The sequence below is a fragment of the Apium graveolens genome, chromosome 8, assembly GCF_009905375.1.
Source record: "Apium graveolens cultivar Ventura chromosome 8, ASM990537v1, whole genome shotgun sequence".
NCBI lineage: Eukaryota > Viridiplantae > Streptophyta > Magnoliopsida > Apiales > Apiaceae > Apium > Apium graveolens.
In genome coordinates, this window is record NC_133654.1 from 80,957,460 (window position 1) to 80,982,137 (window position 24,678).

General features: G+C 34.6%; 2 protein-coding genes and 1 long non-coding RNA gene across 5 annotated transcripts; 2 read left to right on the forward strand and 1 right to left on the reverse strand.

Moving 5' to 3' along the window:
- On the reverse strand, window positions 1–16,648 carry LOC141677439 (uncharacterized). Its single transcript, XR_012557420.1, has 2 exons — window positions 16,037–16,648; window positions 1–733 (listed from the first exon to the last, which is right to left on the reverse strand). It is a non-coding gene; the product is annotated as an uncharacterized LOC141677439 (long non-coding RNA).
- Window positions 11,793–23,842, forward strand: LOC141677438 (uncharacterized). 3 transcript variants are annotated; one of them, XM_074483372.1, is made up of 9 exons: window positions 11,793–11,937; window positions 12,257–12,316; window positions 12,716–12,775; window positions 15,266–15,334; window positions 16,400–16,495; window positions 18,685–18,765; window positions 20,280–20,431; window positions 22,008–22,500; window positions 23,312–23,842. In XM_074483372.1, the coding sequence occupies exons 2-8, from the start codon at window positions 12,265–12,267 to the stop codon at window positions 22,140–22,142; spliced, it is 645 nt and encodes a 214-aa protein (XP_074339473.1). In that variant the 5' UTR covers window positions 11,793–11,937; window positions 12,257–12,264; the 3' UTR covers window positions 22,143–22,500; window positions 23,312–23,842. The 3 variants fall into 3 exon arrangements, with proteins under 3 accessions (XP_074339473.1, XP_074339475.1, XP_074339474.1); XM_074483374.1 differs by lacking the exon at window positions 18,685–18,765; XM_074483373.1 differs by lacking the exon at window positions 12,716–12,775.
- Window positions 22,226–23,420, forward strand: LOC141679711 (protein DEHYDRATION-INDUCED 19-like). Its single transcript, XM_074486134.1, has 2 exons — window positions 22,226–22,500; window positions 23,312–23,420. The coding sequence occupies exons 1-2, from the start codon at window positions 22,226–22,228 to the stop codon at window positions 23,418–23,420; spliced, it is 384 nt and encodes a 127-aa protein (XP_074342235.1).
- Window positions 23,843–24,678: the final 836 nt, after the last annotated feature.

Genomic DNA, 24,678 nt, shown 5'->3' on the forward strand with positions numbered 1-24,678 from the left:
TATTTAAATTTACTTAATTAAGTTTTAAAAATACAACTATGATTTGTCACTTTCCATTGACTTTAAATTAACTAATTCTTTTTCAATATTTTTTTCTAATCAAATTACATAAGAAAAGGCCCTGGGGTCTAATTCCCACCACAAATGGTGGGACAGGAGCTCAACCACACATCTTATTCCAATCAACTCCAACTTCCCCTGTCATCCCTTTAACTCCCAACATGCCACTGTTTTGAACTTGATCTACCAAGTCCATAACACTTCATTGCCAAAGCAGAAAAAAGCAATAAAACAAAAATAAAGCAAGCTCACACTTGAGACTCACATATATCATATATCACCTTCTTCAAAAAGCAAAATCTCTATATGAGCATGGTGGAAGCAACTGAAATCGGAGCATGAATAATTTTACATGCCAGCTGATATAACACCAGCTACTCGAGCCAACAAAAAGTTAGACTTTATAGATGATTTGCTATTGCCACCCTTTTATAGTAAACCTTCTTGCAGCACTTTGCACATTAGTAGTATATATATAATCGTTCAACATTCTTGAGTAACATAACTAATTTGTACACAACTAGAGACGGATTGATATCTTCTTGACTCCAAATTTGGCGGGTTCAGTGATTACAATGCGTCCCCATTCATCGATACCTAGCCTCGTAGAACATTAAGACATAGAATTTAGCATTCCGTATAATTACAGTTGCTCCTGGCATCATCAACTCAACTGCAACAAAAATAAATGCATCATTACCAACAAGCAATATGGCAGGATAAGGACACAAAGGGATATAGATAAAGATTGTATGGCAATCCAGTATCGAGCCGACTTCTAAAGAGTTTTTATCGAAGTAGATTATCAGTCTTATTCCAATATAACTAAACAATTCATAGTTTCAACTAACACAGCATTACAAATGTTTAATCAGGTAAATCATGATCACTGTCAAGTAATGAAATGTAACAACTGCTTAAACTGAATTATCCAATAGTCTTATTAATCAAGAATTCAAAATAATGATCCTAATTTATGTACACTTCTTAAATATAACAGCCCACTGTCACATATAAGGAAATTTATGTATAAGCTTAATAAAACTGAACTGATAAAATAAATGACAGCCAATTATACCTGTACATTAAGTCACAGTGCATCTCCAACAATTTCTTAGTAAACTCTTAAATATCATATAAAATATTAGGCTATTAGTAATTTAGTACATTTTTAAGAGGCTGAACTCCAACAATACTTTACTCTCTATTTATATTCTATTCATATTTGAACATAAAAGTGAGACAAAAGTGGGGTAAGAGTTGGAGGCAATGAATATTTTATTAATAAATAGAAGTTAAGAGTCATGTCAGAGAAAGTCCAATAGGCTCTTTATTTGAGCTCTTAACTCAAAATATAAAGAAGAGTAAAATTTCAACTTTAACGGACTCTTGGTGGCTCCTCAACCATTAAGAGCCTCTCTTCCTCCTTTAATTTTAAGAGTCACAACACACTCTTAATTTATATATTTTATAATATAATAATCCATCCACTTTCATTCTCTCTCTTCTTGTCAATCTCTTTCCAAATTTATTATCATAACAATTATAAGGAGTGAGTATAGGGATCATTGTTGGAGTTGAAATCCAAAATGATGTCCTAATTCGCTAAAATTCATTATTTTATAATATTTATAAAGAACCAACTAAGACACTGTTGGACTTGTTCTAGCTTTTAAGTTTGAGGAGAGAGAATAGACTCTTAACTTTTTAAAGAGCCTCTAGGAGCCTAATGGAGCTCTCATTTATGCAATGCTCTTTATTTTTGAAGTTAAGAGCCTGTTTAAAGAGCCTACTGGAGATGCTCAATGATATAAGTAACATATAAGTACCTATTTCTTGCTCCACGTACAATATCTTTCACAAACTCTATTATACACTGCACATAATTACCACAGCCAACAAGTAGGATTAACTGATATTAGTAAATTTCAGAAAATATCTAATTGTTGGTTTTATAATGCATCAAAGCATGAGATGTAATATTTGTTGCAAACTTATTTAGTTTGAGTGCTCTTTATATAGAGCTCATAACAAACAAACAAGCATGATTATTGCCACATTATTAAGTGATTAGCTTAATTGAAATAAAGTAATAATTCACATTATTTTTTTAGTTAAATGGCTAATATATATAAAGAAAACAACTTAACAATATTACTTAGGCAAGCCACAATTAACTATCTATAATCAGTCTTCATTCTGAAGATTGAAAATAGAAAGAAAGCAAGCAAACTCAAAGAAGCAAAATAAACATGGTAGAGGAAGAACAGCCTCAAGGAAATCAGCATTAAAGCCAAGTACAAATAATAGGACGAGTACCAATGATTTTAGAAATCCATGAAGAAGAATGAACTCTAACTAAAGATCATCCATGATGCCATCGGGGATCTTATAAGGCGAGAAGATCACTTTTCCATGAGCATGAGCCTTTCGCTCCCTCCAAATATGATAAGCAGAGATTTACAGAAAGAGTAGATTGCTCTCTTGTGCAACCCCAGAATATCAACTAAAACATTTGCCTGATCTTAATCAAATGTGATTGTGAGGCCCATAATTTGATAATGAAATTTCTCTAAATTGATCGAGAGTAAGAGCATGATGTACAATTTCATGCCACTCTATACAGAGAACACAATGTGGGTTAGTAGCAATACCAAAACGAACAAGGAGAGCAAACCAATGAACAGAATTTGCACTCGCCCGAATGCTATCGCAAATAATCCGAGGTTTAACTTCGTGAGCAGGAGTATTGTCCCAAAGAAGAATATTTCTTTTGTCAAGATCAAAAACCAGAAAGTCAAAGGAGTTGAGCGACCTGGATAAGGTAGTATTAGCATGATGGTGAAACTGGTTCTGTCTTATTAAAGTCCAAGTCCCAGAATTAATCGAGTCATTAACCGTAGCAGAATATTGCAGCTTGCATTATGAATGATAGGGTTGGTCAGCGAACAAGCTAGACTCTGCCCACCCCACCAGGGGTCAAACCACAATGAAAAGTCAATGCCTAAATCTCATATTATAGGAGATATAACGTTTTGCTTCGTTCTTAAGCTTAAGAAACTTTCTCCATATTCATGAGCAATTGAAGGGAAATAAAATGCACCAGAAAACTTTCTTTGAAGAACTGTTCTTTGAAGAACTGTTCTTTGAACCCAAAGTGACCATAACAATGCTACGGCCCAGCAAAAGATGGGGGCCCAACAAGGTAATGGGCCTATGCTAATCACATATACGAGAAAGTAGAAAAAAAAAAAGCAAATGAGGTCGGGAGCAATATAGCGAGGGCAGAAAAGTAATTAACAGGGAAAAGGGTTTAAGTAGTGGAAAGAGAATGGGAGAAGGGGGAGATATTTTGGTATGAGAGTTGTCGTTTAGTGGGAGAGTACCAGCCTCTCGAATAGCTGGGTACTGTTTAACATACTTCTGAGTTGTAATTGCAAGTTGTGTAAGCTGAGACTTATAATTATTAGTATCATTATTGAGAACCTTGTTTCCCAAAGCGGTGTTATTAAAGTTTTGTTTAGTAATCTCTAGCAAAGTGGTATCAGAGCCCCTTTCTACGGTCCATGGCACCTCCCACGGAAAAGGAACGCTTGGAGAAATTAGAGGCACAGTTAGAGGCCATGAAAGGTTCGATCCGTGAGACTGTGACAGTGGAGGTCTCGGCGGCGATTAAAGGAGCAGTAGCAGCGATGCAGCAAGTGCTAGTCGACAGACTTGTCGCAAGTTGTGATGAGATTTCTCACCAACAAGATGCGAAGTTGGATTCAGCAATTACACGCATTGAAGCACGGTTGACTAAATCAAGAGACACACAGGAAGCCCTAATTACGGCTATGAGGGATGATCAAGTGCGATTTCAAACAGATGTCAGATCTACTTTGACATCGATACATCAAGCGAAGTCTAAACAGTCTACAGAGGTTCCACGACTGCGGCATGATGGTGTTGTATTTGGGGAGGAGAGCAGTATTGGGGGCGGTTTAGGAACAATTGGGTTTGGCATTCCCATCGGAGGGTCAGGTTCCGGACCGGGGCATAACTGTGGAGCCGGGTCGGGTTCCGGGCCGGGGCATAACTATGGAGCCGGGTCGGGTTCGGGTGGTGGACCCGCGTATAACGGAAACAGCAAAAACGCCTGGAGGCATAAGAAATTAGACTTACCTTTGTTTGATGGAACCAACCCAGATGGCTGGATCCTTCGAGCCGAGCGATTCTTTGATTTTTATGGGCTTACTGAACAAGAGAAAGTGGAGGCTACTGTGGTTGCGTTAGAGGATCAAGAAGACAGTTTCGTGCCCAATCCTCTGGCACATTGCAGGAACAGTGGCTAGCTCATCGCCAAGCGGGAACGGTTACGGATTATCGGCTGAAGTTTATTGAGCTATTAGCACCCTTAGAGAATGTGTCTGAGGAGCTTTCTCTGGGTCAGTTCTTAAATGGTTTGCGTGAGGATATCCGAGCTGAAGTAAGATTGTTGGGCCCGGTTACGGTTGATCATGCCATGGAATTGGCTCACATGGTTGAAGATAAACTACGATTTGGGAAACAGAAGAATGGGAATGATAGCAAGTCGGGCATTTTCTCTTGGGTCAAGTCTAACCAACACGGGGGCTCATCATCATTCTCACCCTGCTCGTCATTCTCAGGTAATCAATCCTCACCTAAATATTTCTCAAATATCTCCCCATCTGGAATCTCTACTGCTGGCAGTCCTATTTCTACGTTAAAGACAACTGGGAATGTTCGTAGATTAAGTGAACGAGAGTTGCAAGACAAGCGAGCAAAGGGGTTATGTTTTCGGTGTGACGGGAAATGGAGTGTGGGGCATAAATGCCAAAGGCGAGAGCTCAGTGTGTAGCTTACTCAAGAAGAGGGATCAGGGGATGATGAATTTATTTCGGTAGAGTCCAGGGGGGATGAGGAACCCGATCATGTTGATGAGGACGCCCACCCTGAGATTTCTCTTAACTCGGTGGTAGGGATTACTAGCCCGAAAACTTTTAAGTTGAAAGGGGAAGTAAATGGGAGCCCGGTTATAATTATGATAGACCCAGGGGCCACTCATAATTTCATCTCTGTTGAAACTATGACCAATCTGGGCATCGAGTGTATTTCGTCGAAGTGTTTCGGAGTTTCTTTGGGCACCGGGGACACGGTTCTAAGCCAGGGCGAGTGCAAGTCGGTAGTTCTGCAAGTACAGGGGCTTACAATTGTTGAAAATTTCTTACCTATTGCCTTGGGAAACTCTGACATGATCTTGGGTTTACAATGGCTCGAGAAATTAGGAACTATGTCGTCAAACTGGAAGACTCAAACTATCAAGTTCAAACTGGGAAATGACATTGCTGTATTGAAAGGGGATGCGTCCTTGGGGCGGACGGGTATTACATTGAAGGCAATGATCAAGACCTTGCGGAAGGAGAAAAGGGGTTTTTTAGTTGAATTCAATTATTTGGGGGCTGTGACTGAGCATTCACAAGAAACAGGGGAGGAGGTTGTGCCGCCTTTCCTCTCGACATTGGTACAACAATGTGCAGATGTTTTCGAATTGCCTAAAGGACTTCCGCCTATGCGTCGACAAAACCATAAGATTATTTTGAAAGAAGGGGCAGAACCCGTGAACGTACGTCCGTACCGATATCCACAAGTCCAGAAAGATGAAATAGAGCGCCTAATCCAGGACATGCTTTTGGCTGGAATAATACAATTGTCAGACAGCCCATTCTCTAGCCCGGTCCTCCTCGTTAAAAAAAAGATGGGTCTTGGCGGTTCTGCGTGGATTATCGGGCGTTGAATAAAGTTACAGTTCCTAACAAATTCCCCATTCCTATAATCGACGAGCTGTTGGATGAGCTCCATGGTGCCTCTATTTTCACTAAGTTGGATCTAAAATCTGGGTATCATCAGGTCCAGGTACGAGAAGAAGATGTACCTAAAACCGCATTTTGCACCCATCAAGGCCATTACGAATTTTTAGTCATGCCGTTTGGGTTGACTAACGCGCCGGCAACCTTCCAGGGCATTATGAATGAAGTATTCCACCCTTATTTACGCCGCTTTGTACTCGTCTTTTTTGACGACATCCTGATTTACAGTCCCACACCCGAAGAACATGTAGAGCATGTGAAGATTGTTCCGGAAACCTTAAGGCAACAACAGCTTTATGCGAACAAAAAAAATGTATCTTCGGCAAGGTGGAAATCGCCTACTTGGGTCATCCCCAAGGAGTTGCTGTTGATTCCGAAAAAGTGAAAGCAGTGTCATCCTGGCCGATTCCAAAGAACTTGCGAGAGCTCCGTGGTTTTCTTGGTTTATCTGATTACTACCGGAAATTCATCCGGAATTATGCAAGCATTGCTTTTGCTCTAACAGAACAACTTAAAAAAGACTGTTTCGGGTGGAATGAGGCCGCTACACGGTCTTTTGACAATTTAAAAAAGGCCCTAATCTCTGCCCCAGTCCTTGTTATGCCAGATTTCAACCTGCCTTTTGCTATCGAAACTGATGCGTCTGGGTATGGCTTAGGAGCTGTTCTTCTGCAAAGGGAACATCCGGTAGCATTTTTCAGCAAGACTTTGGGAACACGGGCAAGACTCAAAGCTATTTACGAGAAAGAGTTGATGACGATAGTGCTATCGGTACAAAAATGGCGTCCTTACCTGTTAGGACACCCGTTTATTATTCGCACGGATCAAAAAAGCTTGAAATTTTTGTTGGAACAACGGGAGATTGGATTGGACTATCAGCGATGGGTCAGCAAATTGATGGGGTACCAGTTTAAGATCGAGTATAAGCCTGGGATTGTTAATAACGCAGCAGACGCATTATCACGGATTAATCCGACTGAAGTAGAGTTCAGCGCAATGACATCAGTGGCTGGTGTAGACTGGACTGATCTTGTGCAATTAATACAAAAGGACCCTTTCATTCAACAACTGCACACTGATCTAGTTAATCACACAACTAGTTTAAAGGGGTTTGAACTCGTGCAAGGGGTGGTACGATACAAGGGACGTCTCGTAATTTCCCCATGACTCGGAACTGGTCAACAGACTATTATATGAATGCCATGACTCCCCGATTGGAGGCCACTCTGGGGAATTCAAAACATATCAGAGACTCAGTAGAGAATGGTACTGGACTGGAATGCGAAAGAAAGTGTCACAATACGTCCGGGAATGCTCCGTTTGCCAAAGACAGAAAACCTCATCTTTGAAACCTGCAGGGCTGCTCCAACCTCTCCCAATACCGTCTCGGATTTGGGAGGATATCTCTCTTGATTTCGTCGAAGGGCTTCCAAAATCCATGGGGGTTGATACCATTCTTGTTGTAGTGGACCGCCTCTCGAAATACGCACATTTTTTGGGGTTGAAGCACCCGTTTACAGCACCTACAGTAGCAGTTATCTTCATCAAAGAGATAGTTAAACTCCACGGATTCCCTTCCACCATCGTCTCGGATAGAGACCGTGTCTTTCTCAGCTTGTTTTGGAAGGAGTTATTTCGCCTTCAAGGGACTGGATTACAAAGAAGTACGGCCTACCATCCCCAATCGGATGGCCAGACCGAAGTGGTCAATAAAACCCTCGAAGGGTATCTCCGTTGTTTTGTAAATGGAAAACCAAAAGGATGGGCACAGTGGTTACCATGGGCAGAGTACTGGTACAATACTTCAACCCATGCTTCCACCAAGTACTCTCCCTTTGAGATTGTGTATGGGCGTGCACCCCCCCAGCTAATCCGTTTCTCTAATAATAACACTGCTGTAGCCACACTCGAGGAACAGTTACTCGAGAGGGATGCTGTTTTAGAGGATTTGAAGGTCAATTTGCTTAAATCACAACAGCGAATGAAGGTTCTGGAGGATAGTCACAGAAGGGAGTTGGAATTCCAGGAAGGAGAGCGAGTTTTCCTAAAGCTCCAGCCTTACCGTCAAAGCTCTTTAGCTCGCCGCAGTAATGAGAAACTAGCTCCTAGGTTCTATGGACCATTCACGGTGCTCAGCCGAGTGGGAAAGGTAGCTTACCGTTTGGAGCTACCAGCTACAGCTAAAATTCACAATGTCTTCCACATATCTCAGCTCAAGAAGGCTTTGGGTACCACCCCTGTCTCAGCCAACATTCCACCACATATATCTCCAGAACTGGTGTATGAGGCTGAACCAGACGTAGTCCATGATGTACGGACTGTATACCAAAGGGAGCAACCAACTATGGAAGTTTTGATTCAGTGGAAAAAAGCACCAAGCTGGGAATCTACATGGGAAGACTTTGATGCTCTAAACTGCCGTTTTCCTGATTTCCACCTTGAGGACAAGGTGGCTCTTTGGGCCCGGGGTAATGCTACGGCCCAGCAAAAGATGGGGGCCCAACAAGGTAATGGGCCTATGCTAATCACATATACGAGAAAGAAGAAAAAAAAAGCAAATGAGGTCGGGAGCAATATAGCGAGGGCAGAAAAGTAATTAACAGGGAAAAGGGTTTAAGTAGTGGAAAGAGAATGGGAGAAGGGGGAGATATTTTGGTATGAGAGTTGTCGTTTAGTGGGAGAGTACCAGCCTCTCGAATAGCTGGGTACTGTTTAACATACTTCTGAGTTGTAATTGCAAGTTGTGTAAGCTGAGACTTATAATTATTAGTATCATTATTGAGAACTTTGTTTCCCATAGCGGTGTTATTAAAGTTTTGTTTAGTAATCTCTAGCAAACAACTTGGTTTTAAAAGCCACTGCCCAAATATGAGACATGATTTGTGCAGGATTCCACTCCATCTTATTCTTAAGGCCCCACCCTCTACCTTTGGTAAGCAAATAGTGTTCCAAGACACCTTAGCTTCCCCGACAGAATGAATGTCTCCTTTAAAAAGAAATTTAGTCAGCAAAGGTTGAATAACGCGATGAGCAGATTTAGTTAAAAGGAATGCCGAGGCCAAAACACTTGCATTGCAAAAATAAAACATGAATCAGTTACAAACAACCAGCAAAGAAAGGAGAGCCGAGGTCCAACTAGCAATTCAACTAGTTATCATTTAAACCAAGGGCATGCAGTCATTGACACACAAATTTGAGGAAATCAGAGGTATGCCAAGAAACTTAACTGGAATAGTGCCATGAGGGATATAAAATCTGCTACCAACGAACCATATCCCTTTCACAGTTGTTAAGGTAATAGTCACTCTTATAAAGGCTTGGATGAAGCCTACTCAAGTTTGAGAATTTCTAAAAGTTTTTCATAAGGTGCAAATAGAAGACTTATTTCCTGCGAGAAAATAAAAGCACTACGTCCGAGAAGAAAAGTTGGGCGAGACCCAACTCCGTACAACGGCAATAAAATTTAAAAGCATTTGGATGAGAATTCAAGATGCAAAATACCTCCATCGCTATAGAAAAAAGATACGAAGAAATAGGGTCTCCTTGGCGATCCCCCTAGCCCCTTGGAAATAACCATTTGAAGTTCCATTTATTTTGATAGAGTACTTTGTTGTGCAAATACAAGCCTCAATACAACCTAAAAATCATTCCGGAAAGTTCATTTTTCGAAGGTAAGCCAAGATAAAATCCCAGAGAAAGGAGTCAAAAGCTTTATGAAGGTCCACTTTTAGGAACAATTTAGCCATCTCCGTTTCTCTTCCATCTCCTCGAAAAAGCTCTCAAGCAAGAAGCATACGCCACGGTGTAAAAGCGGACTGCACCATTGTCCGCAAATTTATACACGTCTCACTAACTTATGGGAAATTATTAACAATTCCCTCCACTGTAGTTTTCACTTGAAACTCTAAAAAATTAGCCCATCAATGACCACTAGTGCCATGGTTTCTTTCTAGTCATTATAACATGGATCTATTTGATGCTTATATTCATTAGATCCTCCCTCTTTTCATATTGTTCCTTGGAAGCTTTTTTGATTCAACTTTATAAGCCCTTATTTAGTTTAGTGTTGGATGGATTCCAAGAGGTTGCATCTTCTTAAGATTCAACCCACTTCAACAAAGCTAAACCTCTTAAATGTGTTTACATTTTGTGAGAAAGGATTGATGTTTAGTTTCACGATGTGATGCTCAAACTCTTCGGACGTGTCGACAGGACACAACACGGACACATAAACTTGGAACCGGATCCGAAAGCCATCTGGAAAATAGAGACTTCATCTCAGAAAACATAAGATAACCCATCTCTAATGGTTTGTAGACAAGATAATTTAACCCTTTAACTTTTTACATTGTACCTGTTACAAATTTATATATATAATAAAATTTCAATTTTACCCTTTTTCAAAAGTTTATATATTATTTTATATAGAATGATAGGTATTTGTTTATAAAAAGTATCATAATATATTAAAAATAATAATTGTTGTGTCCAAATCTAAGTACTGGATCCTTATAAAACGTGTCCCCAAGTCTTTGATTTTAGAATACAAAGAATCATAGACTCTAATTTGTGTCTGCGTAGTATCCTTCTATTCCTTCTGAAAGTGTCTGAGCATCTTAGATTTCATGTAATATAATATATATATATAGCGAAGTTATATTTTTACTCTTTACATAGAGCTCATATCAAACAAACAAGCATGATTGTTGTCCCCATAAATGGCTATTTATTAAGAGAAATCAAGCAATAATAACACACAATCATATCTTTAAGTTTTCAATTACAATTTTGGAGAAAACAATTTAGCACTGTTCCTTCCACCAACTAATCATAATTTTCGGTCAAATTACCAGTTGAGGCTACGACTTTATTTTGTATGTTAAAGTATCTAGTACATATAAAGGCTATTTATTTTGTATGGTTTTCCCCAAAACTTAAGATTTTTGAAGTATTTATAATTATCTCATTTACAAACATGAAACATGTAGCCAATCCTATATAATATCCAATTATTTATCACGACAAATAATGTATTTAATAACAATTTATTTATTATTAGCATACGGTATACACAATCTAAAAAGATTCTAGTAATGGTAATTCAATTTCTTTGTATATTGGAAGTGAATCATATCAAACCAAAGAACCTCGAGATACCCCGTCGTATAGGGCATATTCCTTTATCGAGCGAGGCTAAAGAGGGTAATAGTTACACATGTAACTTTGACGGTATCTCTACCGCTCCAAAGAGTAAAGTAAAAGTTTAGAATGATAAATGTCAATATGTTATTTTTTTTAAATTATATTAAACTTTTCAATAAAAATTGATGGCCTATAATATCGAATTATTAAAGCATAAACAAGAATCCAAATTATAAATAAATGATATATAAAATATATTGACATAGATATACAATTAGAAATTTAAAACGGTGTGGGTTGGTAATACTCCGAATACATTGAATGCAACATTAAATTTGAATATTAAAATTTGTCGATGAAAGATGCTAAAAAAAAGGGAGGAAAAAACGAGGTAGCATGGAAATATAAAGCATAGTTAAAGTAATGTAGAATGAGCATATTGTAATGCAACACGAGAAATTCCGAGGCATGCATTGCCAAGGAGAAAAAGTGCCATCATAAGATTAAAAATTAAGAAAAAATAATTATTTTAATCATAAACAGCTGGCGAGCTATGCCAAGAAAGTAATTACAACTTACGTGAAGTTGTAGATAAATCCAACACCTTTAAGGTTATGAATTAAAAAGAAGCTACGAGACAGCTGTTCAACATGCATTCTCTCACGAAGTCACGTGGCAAAACACATTCTCCTTGTATACACTGTTGTGCAACATGCATTCTCTCACGAAGTCACGTGGCAGAACACATTCTCCTTATATACAGTGTTGTGTCAGTAAACACATCTATTCAGTAACACCACTTTCATATCTATCCCAACCTTCGACCATCGATAACACAGCTCGCTTCATTTCTCTCTGAATTCAGGTGATAATCAACTATTTCTTTCTGTTTATATGTTTTAGGATCTCTCTTTAGAAGTAAATTGATGCTAATCTAGTATGTATTAATTAAAAAAATCTTAAGTTATAAGATTAATATTAGTTGAACTCTTAATTAGCATAACTAGTACTTAATTTGCCATCAATCATCAATTTTAAGCCATATTTTACAGTTTTTTAGAGTTATTTTCAAATCATTGTTTTCGAATTTGGGGATACTAATTTCGCAAGCTAGGGGCTACATTCCGTTTTTGTGATTTTTTGCATTTTAATCTTCTAATTAATTTGTTTAAATTTTGTGTTAGCTGTCAAGATGCCTGAGGATCCACAAGAGTCAAAATACAGATCAGTCCCCATTGGAGATTGTAAGTAATCGATGCTCTGCTAGAAATTATTTGGTTTTATTGTTCTTTGTAATTTGAAATTTTATGTATCTTTGTCATGTAACTATTCTGAAATAAAACTATTCTTTTGTGTTATACATTCTAAAATCTCTATATGCAGGTAAATTAATGCCCACGTTGTATATATTGTTTAATAAATCTAATATTATACGAGTAATATTAGTTAAACTCTTAATTAGCATGAAGTATTACTTGCCATAGATTATCCATTATATGCCATATTTTATAGTTTTTTAGAGTTATTTTTAAATCATTCTTTTAGAATTTGGGGATACTAATTTCGCAATCTAGGGGCTAAATTCCATTTTATTAATTTTTGCATTTTAATCTTTTAATTTTTTGTTTAAAATTTTGAGTTAGCTGTCAAGATGCTTGGGGATCCCCATCGGTCAAAATACAGCTCTGTCTTTGGTGAAGATTGTAAGTTATCAACCTTCCGTTCCTAAAAATACTTTGTTTTTTTGCTTTCTGTTATATAAAATGTGTATGTATCAATAATGAGTTTCATTCACCACATATTATAAAAAACTTGGTTAATACACAGACTTTTCTATCAATAATGAGTTGATCATCTTCTTGGGTTATGATTCATACCTCTCCTCCATTGAACCACCGCCGCAAAACTCCATGGTGTTGAATGTTCTATGATTAATTCACCCAAGTTTATCATGTCATCTCTACTTGACTTTTCTATCAATAATGGGTTCTTCTTGGGTTACAATTCATACTTATTCCATTGGAAAACTCTTAGGGTGGTGAATGTTCTATGATTAATTCACCCAAAGTTATCATGTCATCTTTATTCAATAAATCATCATTCTCAAACCTTGTCCCACATCACCAAACCTTTAAATAAAACCACTGAACATTCCTCGCTCACATGAGGGGAGTTTTATTACTCGAGACCCGATCAGTGGCTTTCCTACACTGTAACCTTTCGGAAGTATCGACATCGACCATCTAACATGTAACATATAATTATATTAAATAATTATCTCAATTCAAATATATGTATGAAACATAAATGATATTAAATTCTTTATCAAGAAAAATAGTGTATTTCGTTAACGGGACAATTATTCAATGGGCATCTACATAATCTAAAATAGAATTTAGTAATCATATCTTAATTCTTTCTATATAGAAATTTTATAAAATTAAATGTAATCCCCTTGTAAAGCAATTGTAAAGCAATAGGGAGGGTAAAAATATTATATCTGATCATAAGAGAAAGAGAAGAGTACAAAAAAATGATAACATTGTAATGTTATATATCAATATTGTTTTTATTATAATTTTCATTATACTTTTGTAGAATATTTGATGGCTATTAAGTGGAAAAGTAATAGCACATATAGAGCGAAATAATCCAAATGATGCATAAAAGATATTATAAAAACAAATTGTCATAGATATATAATATGTAGGACATAAACAACATTAAGGATACCACTCTAAATGCATTGGATACAACATTAAATTTTATCATTGAATATAGGCAAAGGCAAATGGTAAAGATTACGAGAACAAAAAAGGGTAAGATGACCATACAAGGCATGGTTAAGTAGGTGTTCCAAAGTAATATTAAATAAGTATATTGTAATGTGACACAAGCATGGTTGTCACGTCGATAAGTCGAGTCAAGTCGATGGAGGTCCAGCTTGTTGACTAGTCGTAGACTAGTCGTCGGCTAGTCGAAAAATTAATAATATTTAAAAAAATAATACCTAACAATATATATCTTATATATGTGATTACCCAAAACAAAAGTCTAACATTCCTTTACTCATGTGTATATCAATCACAAAATAGATATGTTAAACACAAAAATATCTTATTTCCTTTCTCTATACTCACATCGACAAGCCGACTATATAAATAGATTATACTACATGTATATTCAGTGTTAATCAATTTATGCATAAATAAACACACCCACATAAAGATATATAAGTTGAAATTAGCATGTTGATTGTTGATTGTTGATTGTTGCTTGGTGCTAATGATGAGTAGATTTTTAGAATTTATATTTTTTGTTTTAAGTTTTGATTGGATTCTGCACTGGTCAACCGCCTAGTCGACAATTCGCAAATCGAGCTCTTCAGTCGAATTTCTCAGACCGACTAGTTGTTGACTAGTCGAATGCCATGACAACAATGGACACAAGGAGGAAATGAGAGTCATGCATTTTTTTTGTTAGCGTCATGCATTTTTAAGGAAATAAGATGTGATGGCAACATTTAAAATTTATATAGTTAAATTTTTTATCATAAACAACTGGAAAGCGAAATGGTATATGAGCATAGTAGTATAGCTTAGGTGGAGTAGGAGATAATTCCAAGACTTTTAAGTTTGGATTAGAAGGAGTCAAGCCGCAGAGGATGCATTATCCCATGAAATCACGTGGTAGAACACATTCTCTTTATATACTGTTGTGTTGGTAAGCATAATATCCATTCAAAAACACCACTTTCATATATATATATATATATATATATCCTAAGAATCCAGGGAAAAAAAGATTTTCTCTCATCCTTCAACTATCCCTAACACCACATCTCCCTTTTTTTGTCTATAAGGTGATGATTGATTAACCATCTCACTCTCATTCTGGGTTCTAAGATCTTTTTTTAAAAAAAAAAAGTGATGCCCATGTCGATATGTTCTTAATATGCATTATTTAACAAATCCTAAGTTTTAGACATTTGTATTAGTTAAACTCTTCATTGGCATTAAGTAATTTAACATGCCATCAATTTTCTACATTATCTTCTACATTATGGTTTTTGATACATGGTTTCAAAACATTGGTTCTGAATCTTGAGATCTTAATTTTTTATTCCAAGTACCATTTTGTAATTTTTCTTCTCACTGATATTCTATTTTTTATTGATTTTTTATTAAACTTAGCTGTCAAGATGCCCGAGGATCCACATCTACAACAGGAGGAGGAGTTCAGCTTCCCCACCAAAAGAGACCGTAAGTTTATCAATGCTCTGCTCTGCTTATAATTATTTTACCATGTTGCTCTGCTCATATTAATTTTACCGTGTTGGTAAGCATAATATCCATTCAAAAACACCACTTATATATATATATATATATCCTAAGAATCCAGGGAGAAAAAGATTTTCTCTCATCCTTCAACTATCCTTAACACCACATCTCGCTTCTTTGTCTATGAGGTGATGATTGATTAACTATCTCACTCTCTTTCTTGGCTCTAAAATGTTTTTTTTTTTAAAATACAGTGATATTCATGTCGATTTGTTCTTAATATGCATTATTTAAAAAATCATTCATACCAGCCACTCTCATCTCCCATCTACTTTATCCTTCCTTTAATTGTATATCCTTGCTTTGAATATATAGTTTTGGCCACAAGCTCCTCATTCCATCCTATACACCCTTTAAGCAAACACATTCTACCTATTCTAACAAAAACTGTATACTTAACCTCTAAACGTACCGTACTCATCACTCCTTCAAATCAACCATCTTAATAAGATATTATCAATTTATCACACACTTATTTAGTTTTTTTTTTAAACATGATAACGGAAATGTCCTTGTTACAGTAACACAAAATAGTAACACAAATCACATATATAACAGTCACATATATAACCAACCACATTATAAATGAAAAGAAAGAGAGAGCAAAGTTTTCGAGTTTTCGACCTTGTACGAGGAGTGAAAAGAATGGAGGCAGTGTGATGAGCAATACGACAATCAGGAATGCGAGTATTTTGGGCTCCAGGCTTCAATTCATGACAAACAAACTGGAATTCTCTCGACTATTAGACTTCCCCATGATGTCTCCTTCTGTGTTCCTGTGTAATTGTTTTGTAGTAGACATTGTAATTTGTGAGACTTGTTTTGTTTGTTTTAAAACCCTAATTTCAACTTTAGGGGAAAATACTACTACTATCATGGTTTGCATATTTGAAATGTTTAATAGTAGCACGGATATTAGTAATTGTTCGATATTTTTTAGAATTATAACAAAAAAATAAAGAGTTTTGGATTAAACTTGGATTGCAGCGTTAGATGGATTTGTGTTTAGTCAGCAGAGGAGGATGGAAGGCCTGCAGAGATTCATGAAAAAGAGAAAATTGCGCGCTATTCCTGAATGTTCAGGTGAAGCCCTTTGTACATCCCCTTTTTTCTTTTTCTAATTTTTACGATTAATATAATTATGTTGCTACCAATGAGATTGGTAAGTGAAGCACTTGGAGCATCTCTAACCGGATGCACCTGTTAGCTATAAAATCTAGTTGGTAATCAAAAATTTGAAAAATATACCTAATATATAAAAAAAACACATCTCCAAGGTAGACACCTGTTAGCAAAATTTTTAGATAAGAAAACGCTACATATGTTGAATGATAATCCATTATCTATATCAAATTCAGGTCATTTCCCTCCAAAATAAATGTATTCTGCCCGCTATAATCCTAGTATATGTATATATATTCATAATTTAATAGTTATAATATATATATATTATTTATTATATTTTAATTTTATTTAATGTTAAGTGTAAAATTATTTTATTATAGAATTATAAAAAAATTCATTGTTTGTATCATGTTATCTAAATTTATTAATTACTTTTATAACTATTTTAATGTAAATTATGTATTTATAAAAATTACTTATAAACGATAATAAATAAAATTAGTAAATATTTTATAGTATATATATGTAATGTTTGTTAACTAGTTTTTCAGATGTTTAGATTGTAACAATTATATCAAAAAAATTATTAATTATATATTTTATTTTTACTTGTATTAAATAAAAAAATTAAAAAATAATGATAACTCATTTACAACCTTTTTTTTTCAAAAGATAGATATAAAATATGAATAAAACAATTAAATTTTAAAAATAACAATCAATAATATTTTTCAAATATGGCTAACCATTATAGCTAATAGATTAAAGCAAAATTTCTTACAGATTCAACAAATTTTAGATAATATCTATTTTACCCTGTTTTAGCTAATGAAAATAGCTAATCCCATACTCTTATCTCTCACTCGTCCCAACTCTTATTATCACTCTTAGTAATCAAATATTTAATAATAAAACATATAATAAAAAAAGTACTCCTCACTCCATCCCATTTTAATAGTACATTTTGTAAATAAAATATTTTCCAAAATATTTATCATATTCTCTATCCCATGTAAATTTTATAATTTCACTATTGACTAAATTAAGTTACAAGACTCTTCCCATAAAATATCATTGTCTAAAAATTTGAAATGCATATTATTTAATGACTTTTGTGAGTGTATATATATACTTAGCTCTTGAATTATGTGCAATTAATATATTGTATAAAAATTAAGTTATATTGTTTTGTGAAAAGGAGAAAAATAAATATTGCATTATCTACTTTTTAATATGTGAGAAATTTGCAAAGTGAACTATTAAAATGGGATGGATCGAGTAAATAAGAGTATGGTGACGGTGGAAAAATTAAAATTAAAAAATATGTATTACCTTTTATACTTAAATATATTGTTTAATTAGTTATTTATAGCTTATAAATCCGTAAAGACTTATGTCATATAAGATGAATTTATAAGTTAAATTTACAATTTATAAGCTGATAAGTTAGTAATGATGTGTTTTTTTCAACTTATTTTGAATTTTTGGTTTTTTAACTTTAATTTTAAAATATTTCAAAATATTTTTCTAATTTCAAATTCATGAATTAAGATAATTATATTTAAAAATTATTTATTTTTATTCAATTAAGTAAAGTTATCAAATTGTAATTTATAAGTCATTTATTTATATTAAATTATAAATTATTTTTTTTTAAATTTCCTGAATGGGTACCTAATCTCGCCCTCGTTTTATTTGTAATAAAGTTTCAGTACACATGGTAAGGCGGTTTTGGTTAAATATGAATTTAAATATCAAATTTTAACGAATATTTGAAAAAAGATTAACGAGATTTGTTATTACAGTTAAATCTAGATAAAAGAATATTCTTGGTACCGAAATATTTTATTCATAAATCTAGAGTATTCATTTATCGGGATAAAATATACATTGTCTTTATAATATTACAACTGAAAAAAAATATATTCATTTAGCGAGATTATTCATTTATCAAAATTTTACCAGTTAAACCTCGATAAATATATACCTTTGGGACTAAGATATTTTATTCACTAATCAGGATTATTCATTTATTGAAATCAAAAATATATTATCTCTATTATATTATGACCTAAAAAAATATTTATTTATCAAAATTATTCATTTATCGAATATTAATTCACCTAGATTCCACCGTATTCATTCAGAAATATCGAGTGACGAGGATGGCCATCAGTCACCAAAGTATGCTCCTATGGATTCTTCCTCTGTTACTGCTCCTGCTACAGGTACAAACCCACATTTCACAATTTTACCAAGTACTATATTTCTACAAATTTAACTTATACAAATTTATACATTATCAATACCTGTAACTTGTAAGGAAAATATTTTGGTATCTCGGATCCCTAACGTCTTTTATAAAAAAAATTAATTTTATTGTATAATTTATTTTTAGTTTAAAAGTAAAACAGTACTACATATTAAACAATTGTTTAAAAAAATCCCAAAATAACGTATAGCCGAATATTTTTCACGAGACAACTAAATATTTTAAAATAATTTTTGAAATGTTATTAATAGAGCTGACAATTCGTTCGTTTCGTGTACCTTCGAGTCGTGTACTTTCGTGTTTCTTGTTATGAGTTTTTAATCCAAATCTGAACCGTTAAGTATTCGTTTTGTTTCGTATTCGTGTAATTTCATTTCGTGTACATTCGTGTCGTGTTTCGTATAATATAAAATTAATAATAAAAATAAAGATAAATAAAATATATATTTAAATATTAGGTTTTTACTAGTCGAGTATTAAGTCAATAAGTCATAAATTTAAATTTGAATCTAGTTTGTATCTATTTTCTATAAATATTATATGTAAAATATATGTATTCATATAATTTTGATAAATTTATTTAAATATTTATTTATTTCGTGTATATTCGTTTCGTGTCGTGTACAGTATCCAAGTATAAACCCAAAATCGATAATAAATTTATTCGTAGACTTTTGTATTCGTGTATCAAAAATATCAAATCAAACCCATTATTTTCATATTATTTTAGTGTCGTGTATGAAATTGGGGATTCTAATTTTCAAGAAACCTGACATTTCTCTAAAAGCGAGTAACCTCTAGTTTTATTCCCGAAAATGGTAATGACCTCAAATCTTAATTTTTCTAAATAAATTATGTACACGTACTTGGATATTTATTGCAAGATTTTCATATTTACAAGCATGTAAGTCAGAATAAAAAGGTACCCATTTTTGTATAACAAGAATCTTTATATCCCAAAATGAACAAATTTTAAGCTCTGACAATTTCACCTCGTAATCGGTGAAACCCACGAGTACATATAAACATGATGTCTGAAACTGATGTTATATCAGATGTCAACAAGTACCCCTAATCTCAACAAGTCAAAACTACTCTTTAAACACCGTTTCAGATAAACAAGACTTTACTACTTATCATCCTCCTTACAAGATTTTATTTATTTCTTCATTTCTTGGTTTCATATTTATTTTTTATTTTAATGTACAATTTAAAGGGGGTGAAAATAAACTAATTTATTTGTTGATGGATTCTGATTTTTGGATGTCTAGACTTGCTGCAGCTAAGAGACAATTCTTTAATCACCACAGTTATCATCTCAATGCCCATCTGGGTTTGTTTTGATTGTTTCTCTTTGTTTTTTTTAATTGAGTTTTTTTACATGTTTGTAGTGAATGTACATGGTTCTTGAATTTAATGTTTTATGTGGGAAGAAAAAGAAATTTATTGGGTTTTTTTGGGTTTTTGCAGATAGGCTGATTGTTGATGAAATGGAAGTTTATGAAGATGATGATGATGATGAGGTGACATATCCATGCCCCTACTGCCATGCGGAATTTGAACTCTTACACCTTTGTGATCATCTCGAAGAGGAGCACTATGATGATGACACTGCTGCAGCTGTAAGCTTCTCTCTATAATTCATAACCTGTGTTTCTTTTGGATTAGTATTGGGTTATCGTATTTGCAGTTAATGTAGTGTTTGATAGACTGAGATTTCAGGATGTTGGTTCAATGTAATGTTGTCAGCATAGTTAAGTGATGTTTGCTTTAAACTAGTACTCTGGTATAGTTAATTTTCGGTATATTCTTGGCATCCTGTTTCTGAGCAAGACTGAAGTTTGTTAAACTTTAAAAGCGAAGATAATATTTGCCCTTAATAAGAGGATGAACCACTTGTAATCGGTATATGGGCTATCTGCTTGTAGTTCATTTGCATAATTTAGGAGATATTTGTGACGGTTTACAAAATTGGAGACGTCAGTAACCCTTAAATTGCTAGTTTGAAGTTATGAAAGATGCAAGTCAGAGTCAACATCATGAACTTGTTCACAATGAGAAAATTGATTGTTCCTTGAAGAGTGGATATAAGGAATTTTGTAAGTCTTTGATAACTAATCAATGCATCTGTACTGTTTTGTGTATAAGCTACATACAGTAGAATGTTAGTTTGTTTTTTGTTTGACCGCCTATCAGGGACTGTCAGTTGTTTAGTTTTTCTGAACACTATAAATTCACCCTAACTTCGTAATTTTCATTTTTTGAATCACATATTCCAAATAATGATATGGAAGTTTCTCTATTACATGTAAGAAATTTTATGTTGTATTTGGTTTTGAGGAAATGGAATGAATGAAGATAAAGGGAAACAATGGAGGTAGTAGGAGGGAATTGTTGAAAAACAAAATGAGAAAGTGTGGGTATGATGGAGAATGGAGCTCAGTGTCGGTTGTTAGGAATGGAATGGGGTAAGAAAATGAAAATTCTAAACTTCTACCATGAAGTAGTTCAATTCTCTCCAATTTCATCGATACCAAAAACAACATCAGTGTTACTTTCGTATAACCATGTACATGTACATCTATCAGAAAAACTTTTTGTAAACTTACGCAATATGTCCTCTTGCAAGCTATGTTTTATAATTCACTCTGTTATGCCTTCCAGTGCTTTGATATGTTAAGATTTGATTGCAAAATTATGAACTAATTAAATCTTTATAGTTATTTTGTGTTTTAATGCTGCTTCTAAAAAAGGTCATAGCCTAGGCCACGTATGTGGCAATATTTTTTTTTTTTTTGTTTAATATGAGCTCTACATAAAGAGCATTAACGTACTGGTATGCCAGTCATACGTTTCTTGTCTTTTGTATAAAAAGCTGATATATTTCAAATGAAATAAGAGGGAATTGTAAGGGTATAAGTAAATTGTAAGTGGCACTTGCATTGTAATTAGGAGCATCCCCATTGTTAGTTCAGAAAACATGACTGCACCACTTTCACCATGCTAAACACAAAATAGAATGTCGGTACAATGACATTGTTGAGAGTTGTAACCTGAGAGTAATTGTTCTCTCTCTCTCTCTCTCTCTCTCTCTCTCTCTCTCTCTCTCTCTCTTTCTCTCTCTTCCTCTCTCTCTCTCTCTAGCTATCTATCTGCGTGTGCACTTTTTTCGAGTCTTAGCATCCAATTTTGTTGCAGGTTTGTTCAATTTGTAAGCACAACATCAGAGGGGACATGCTCCGTCATATTACAACCGAGCATGAAGCGCTGTTCAAGATATCCTTTACAATGAATATTAGTAATTGTTTTTTTTCCTTTTTTTTGTGCACATAGGTATACTGCTATCGGTCCAATTCCTTTTTTTAATTTTTTTTAAACAGTCCAATTCCATTTATTTTTCTTTAACCACAAATTACATGGCACTTCAGCAAGACAGATTACATCAAATTCCAGATTCTAGAAGTCAGGAACTGTCCCTCCTGGCAAGGGATTTGCATGACTTTCACTTGAGTACGCAGTTTGCAGACAAGGGGCAACCAAAATCAGGTAGTGGTATGATGGATCCCCTGCTGTCATCACTAGTTTTAAACTACCCCGCTCCTGGAGCGGAAGAAATTTCAAAACTAGTGACCTCCTGTGCAGAGGGCTCATCCAGCAAAAGTGAGCCTGCAAAACCTATCTGGCAATCTAGGTAACAAAAAGCCTTCCTTATCCCTATATTTTTTAAAACTCATTTTTTGTTTTTCTTTTTCATAGTCCAACTTTTTAACCTCCTTCATTAAGGCTCTCATTAAATCATCTACTAATCCGGGTGATTATCTGCACAAGTTTTAGCTAGCTTGTAGGGTGAAAGCCTGAAATTATACATAATACATAATATCAATTGATGAATACAGGATATGTTTGTTTAGAGAAATGGAAGATGGAGTAAAACATCACTACCTCTTAAAGAAATGTATCCTATGTTTATTTTTAGAGGAGGCATTGGATTGATAGTCAGACTATTTGTGTATTTAAACAAGCTACCAAGAGAAATTATGCAATATCCTATCTCTCTTAACCAGATGTTTGAAGGGATATAAAACACCTGTAACTTCCTTAGGAAAAAGTACCCTCCATTCCATTAAATTTGTTTCTAATATGCAACACTAATCCACTGTATGCTCATACTTTGACATTAGTTAGAATGTATTAGTCCGGTCAATTGATAGTCCTATTTAAAGTTCTATACCATTGAAACACCGAATGGATCTTTTCAAAGTATTAGGAAATCAAAGTGTCAGTAATGATTTACTACAACTGTTGAAACTTGAAAGCAAACATATTCAAAGTAATTAATAGCCTTGGGTAGTTATGTACATCAATGTACAAGCTCTTGCATACAACCGATTATCTGTACTAACTTGGATGAGACTGTCAATTTTGAAGCAATTCTTTATATTATCTGAAGCCTTTCCCCTAAATGTCTGTGCAACTTTTTTCTTGCTTTCTCCATTATGCAGTTTTGATCCGTCTTTAAGCAGCGAAGAGCGGGAGAAAAAAAGAAGGCAGGCTGCTGGGAAAGCAGCTTTTGTGCAAGATCTGGTGTGCTCAACCATGTTTTCAGATTAACTTGAGTAAGTAATGTTGGGTTGAGTTAATCTCTGGTAATGAAGAGGCTTGTGTTGTAATGGTCCATACTTTAAACAAGCCATTTTGTACCTTGTTTGGATGCTTCTATGGAGAAGTTAGATTAAGGGAATTTTATCAGAGAGTCATACTTTTTCCTGTGTTGCTGACTTGTACTGTGCTACTGGTTGTAAAAGAATGGATGGTTGTTTTTTCCTAAAGTAAAGATTAGATGTTTAGACAAGTTCTTTACAATACATACAGATTTTTCTGCTTGAAATGGATCCCGATTTTTCTGCTTGAATTGCTATTTGCTACTACTGGGATCCATAGCTTGGCCTGTTCTCGATCTAGAAATTGTCTAGTTTGGTGCAAAAGTTGCACTATTGTGTAACAGGTAAACAAGAATATTTTCTCCTTTCTTATCAGTTGTATCGGTGTGATAAATTTTTAAATTCGTATATTCTTCTTTCTATTTTATCCCAGTGGTGCTGTAAGTTGTAGAAGAACATCTTTTCGCATAGAATTATAACAAACTTGACAAGATCATTTTATATAAATGCTAGCTGATATAACCTGGTTTGTTGCGGGGGAGTAAAAATTGTCGTCAGATATATTATTATACTCTCGAAAGAAAAGAAATACTTGTGAAACAAACCTGTCCACAGTGCTTGTTTTTAATTGGAAGCTTTTAAGGTTATGTTTTCAATTTTGGATCAACGGGAAGCAAATTACGGTGAAATACTGATACCAGTAGATCATGTTACCCACATAGCAACCGAAACCAACCTAGCCTTTGGGGCTCATATTCCTCAAGTTCGAAGTTACCTACATTTCATGGCTAAGTATCCATAGTTCTGCATTTAGTGTATTTGTCTAACCGTGTCAACGACATTTTAGTTTCATCTCACACACATGCGGACTGTTACACAACCAAACAGCTTCATCTACATTTACATTCAGAGTCACGGCAGGCTAGTTTGAGAATTTTTATGACCGGATTATTTTGTGCTCATCAACAGTTTGTAGCGTTTGCGGACGGTTGGGTTAAGCAGCTCCGGCAACCATTTATTTGGCCGCTGTGTTGCCTCAGTGTGTCATTTTCACATCTCCGGGTTGCATCCCTTGTTGCACTGAACATTATTACTCAACCACTAGATAATTTTCACCTATATAATAATCGTAGGAAATCCTTTGCTAACACGGATGGTGCAGGCACTAACACTTAGAAGAAAACTTCAAGCAAATGAAAAGTTCATGT

Bases quoted from the DNA above. Each gene is read 5' to 3' on its own strand.
- LOC141677438 (XM_074483372.1), top strand. From the start codon at position 12,265: ATGCCTGAGGATCCACAAGAGTCAAAATACAGATCAGTCCCCATTGGA. The intron at 12,776-15,265 runs GTAAGTTATCAA...TATTAAACTTAG, and splicing joins CTCTGTCTTTGGTGAAGATT to CTGTCAAGATGCCCGAGGAT. The intron at 18,766-20,279 runs GTACAAACCCAC...GGGTTTTTGCAG, and splicing joins TGTTACTGCTCCTGCTACAG to ATAGGCTGATTGTTGATGAA.
- LOC141679711 (XM_074486134.1), top strand. From the start codon at position 22,226: ATGGCACTTCAGCAAGACAGATTACATCAAATTCCAGATTCTAGAAGT. The intron at 22,501-23,311 runs GTAACAAAAAGC...TCCATTATGCAG, and splicing joins AAACCTATCTGGCAATCTAG to TTTTGATCCGTCTTTAAGCA.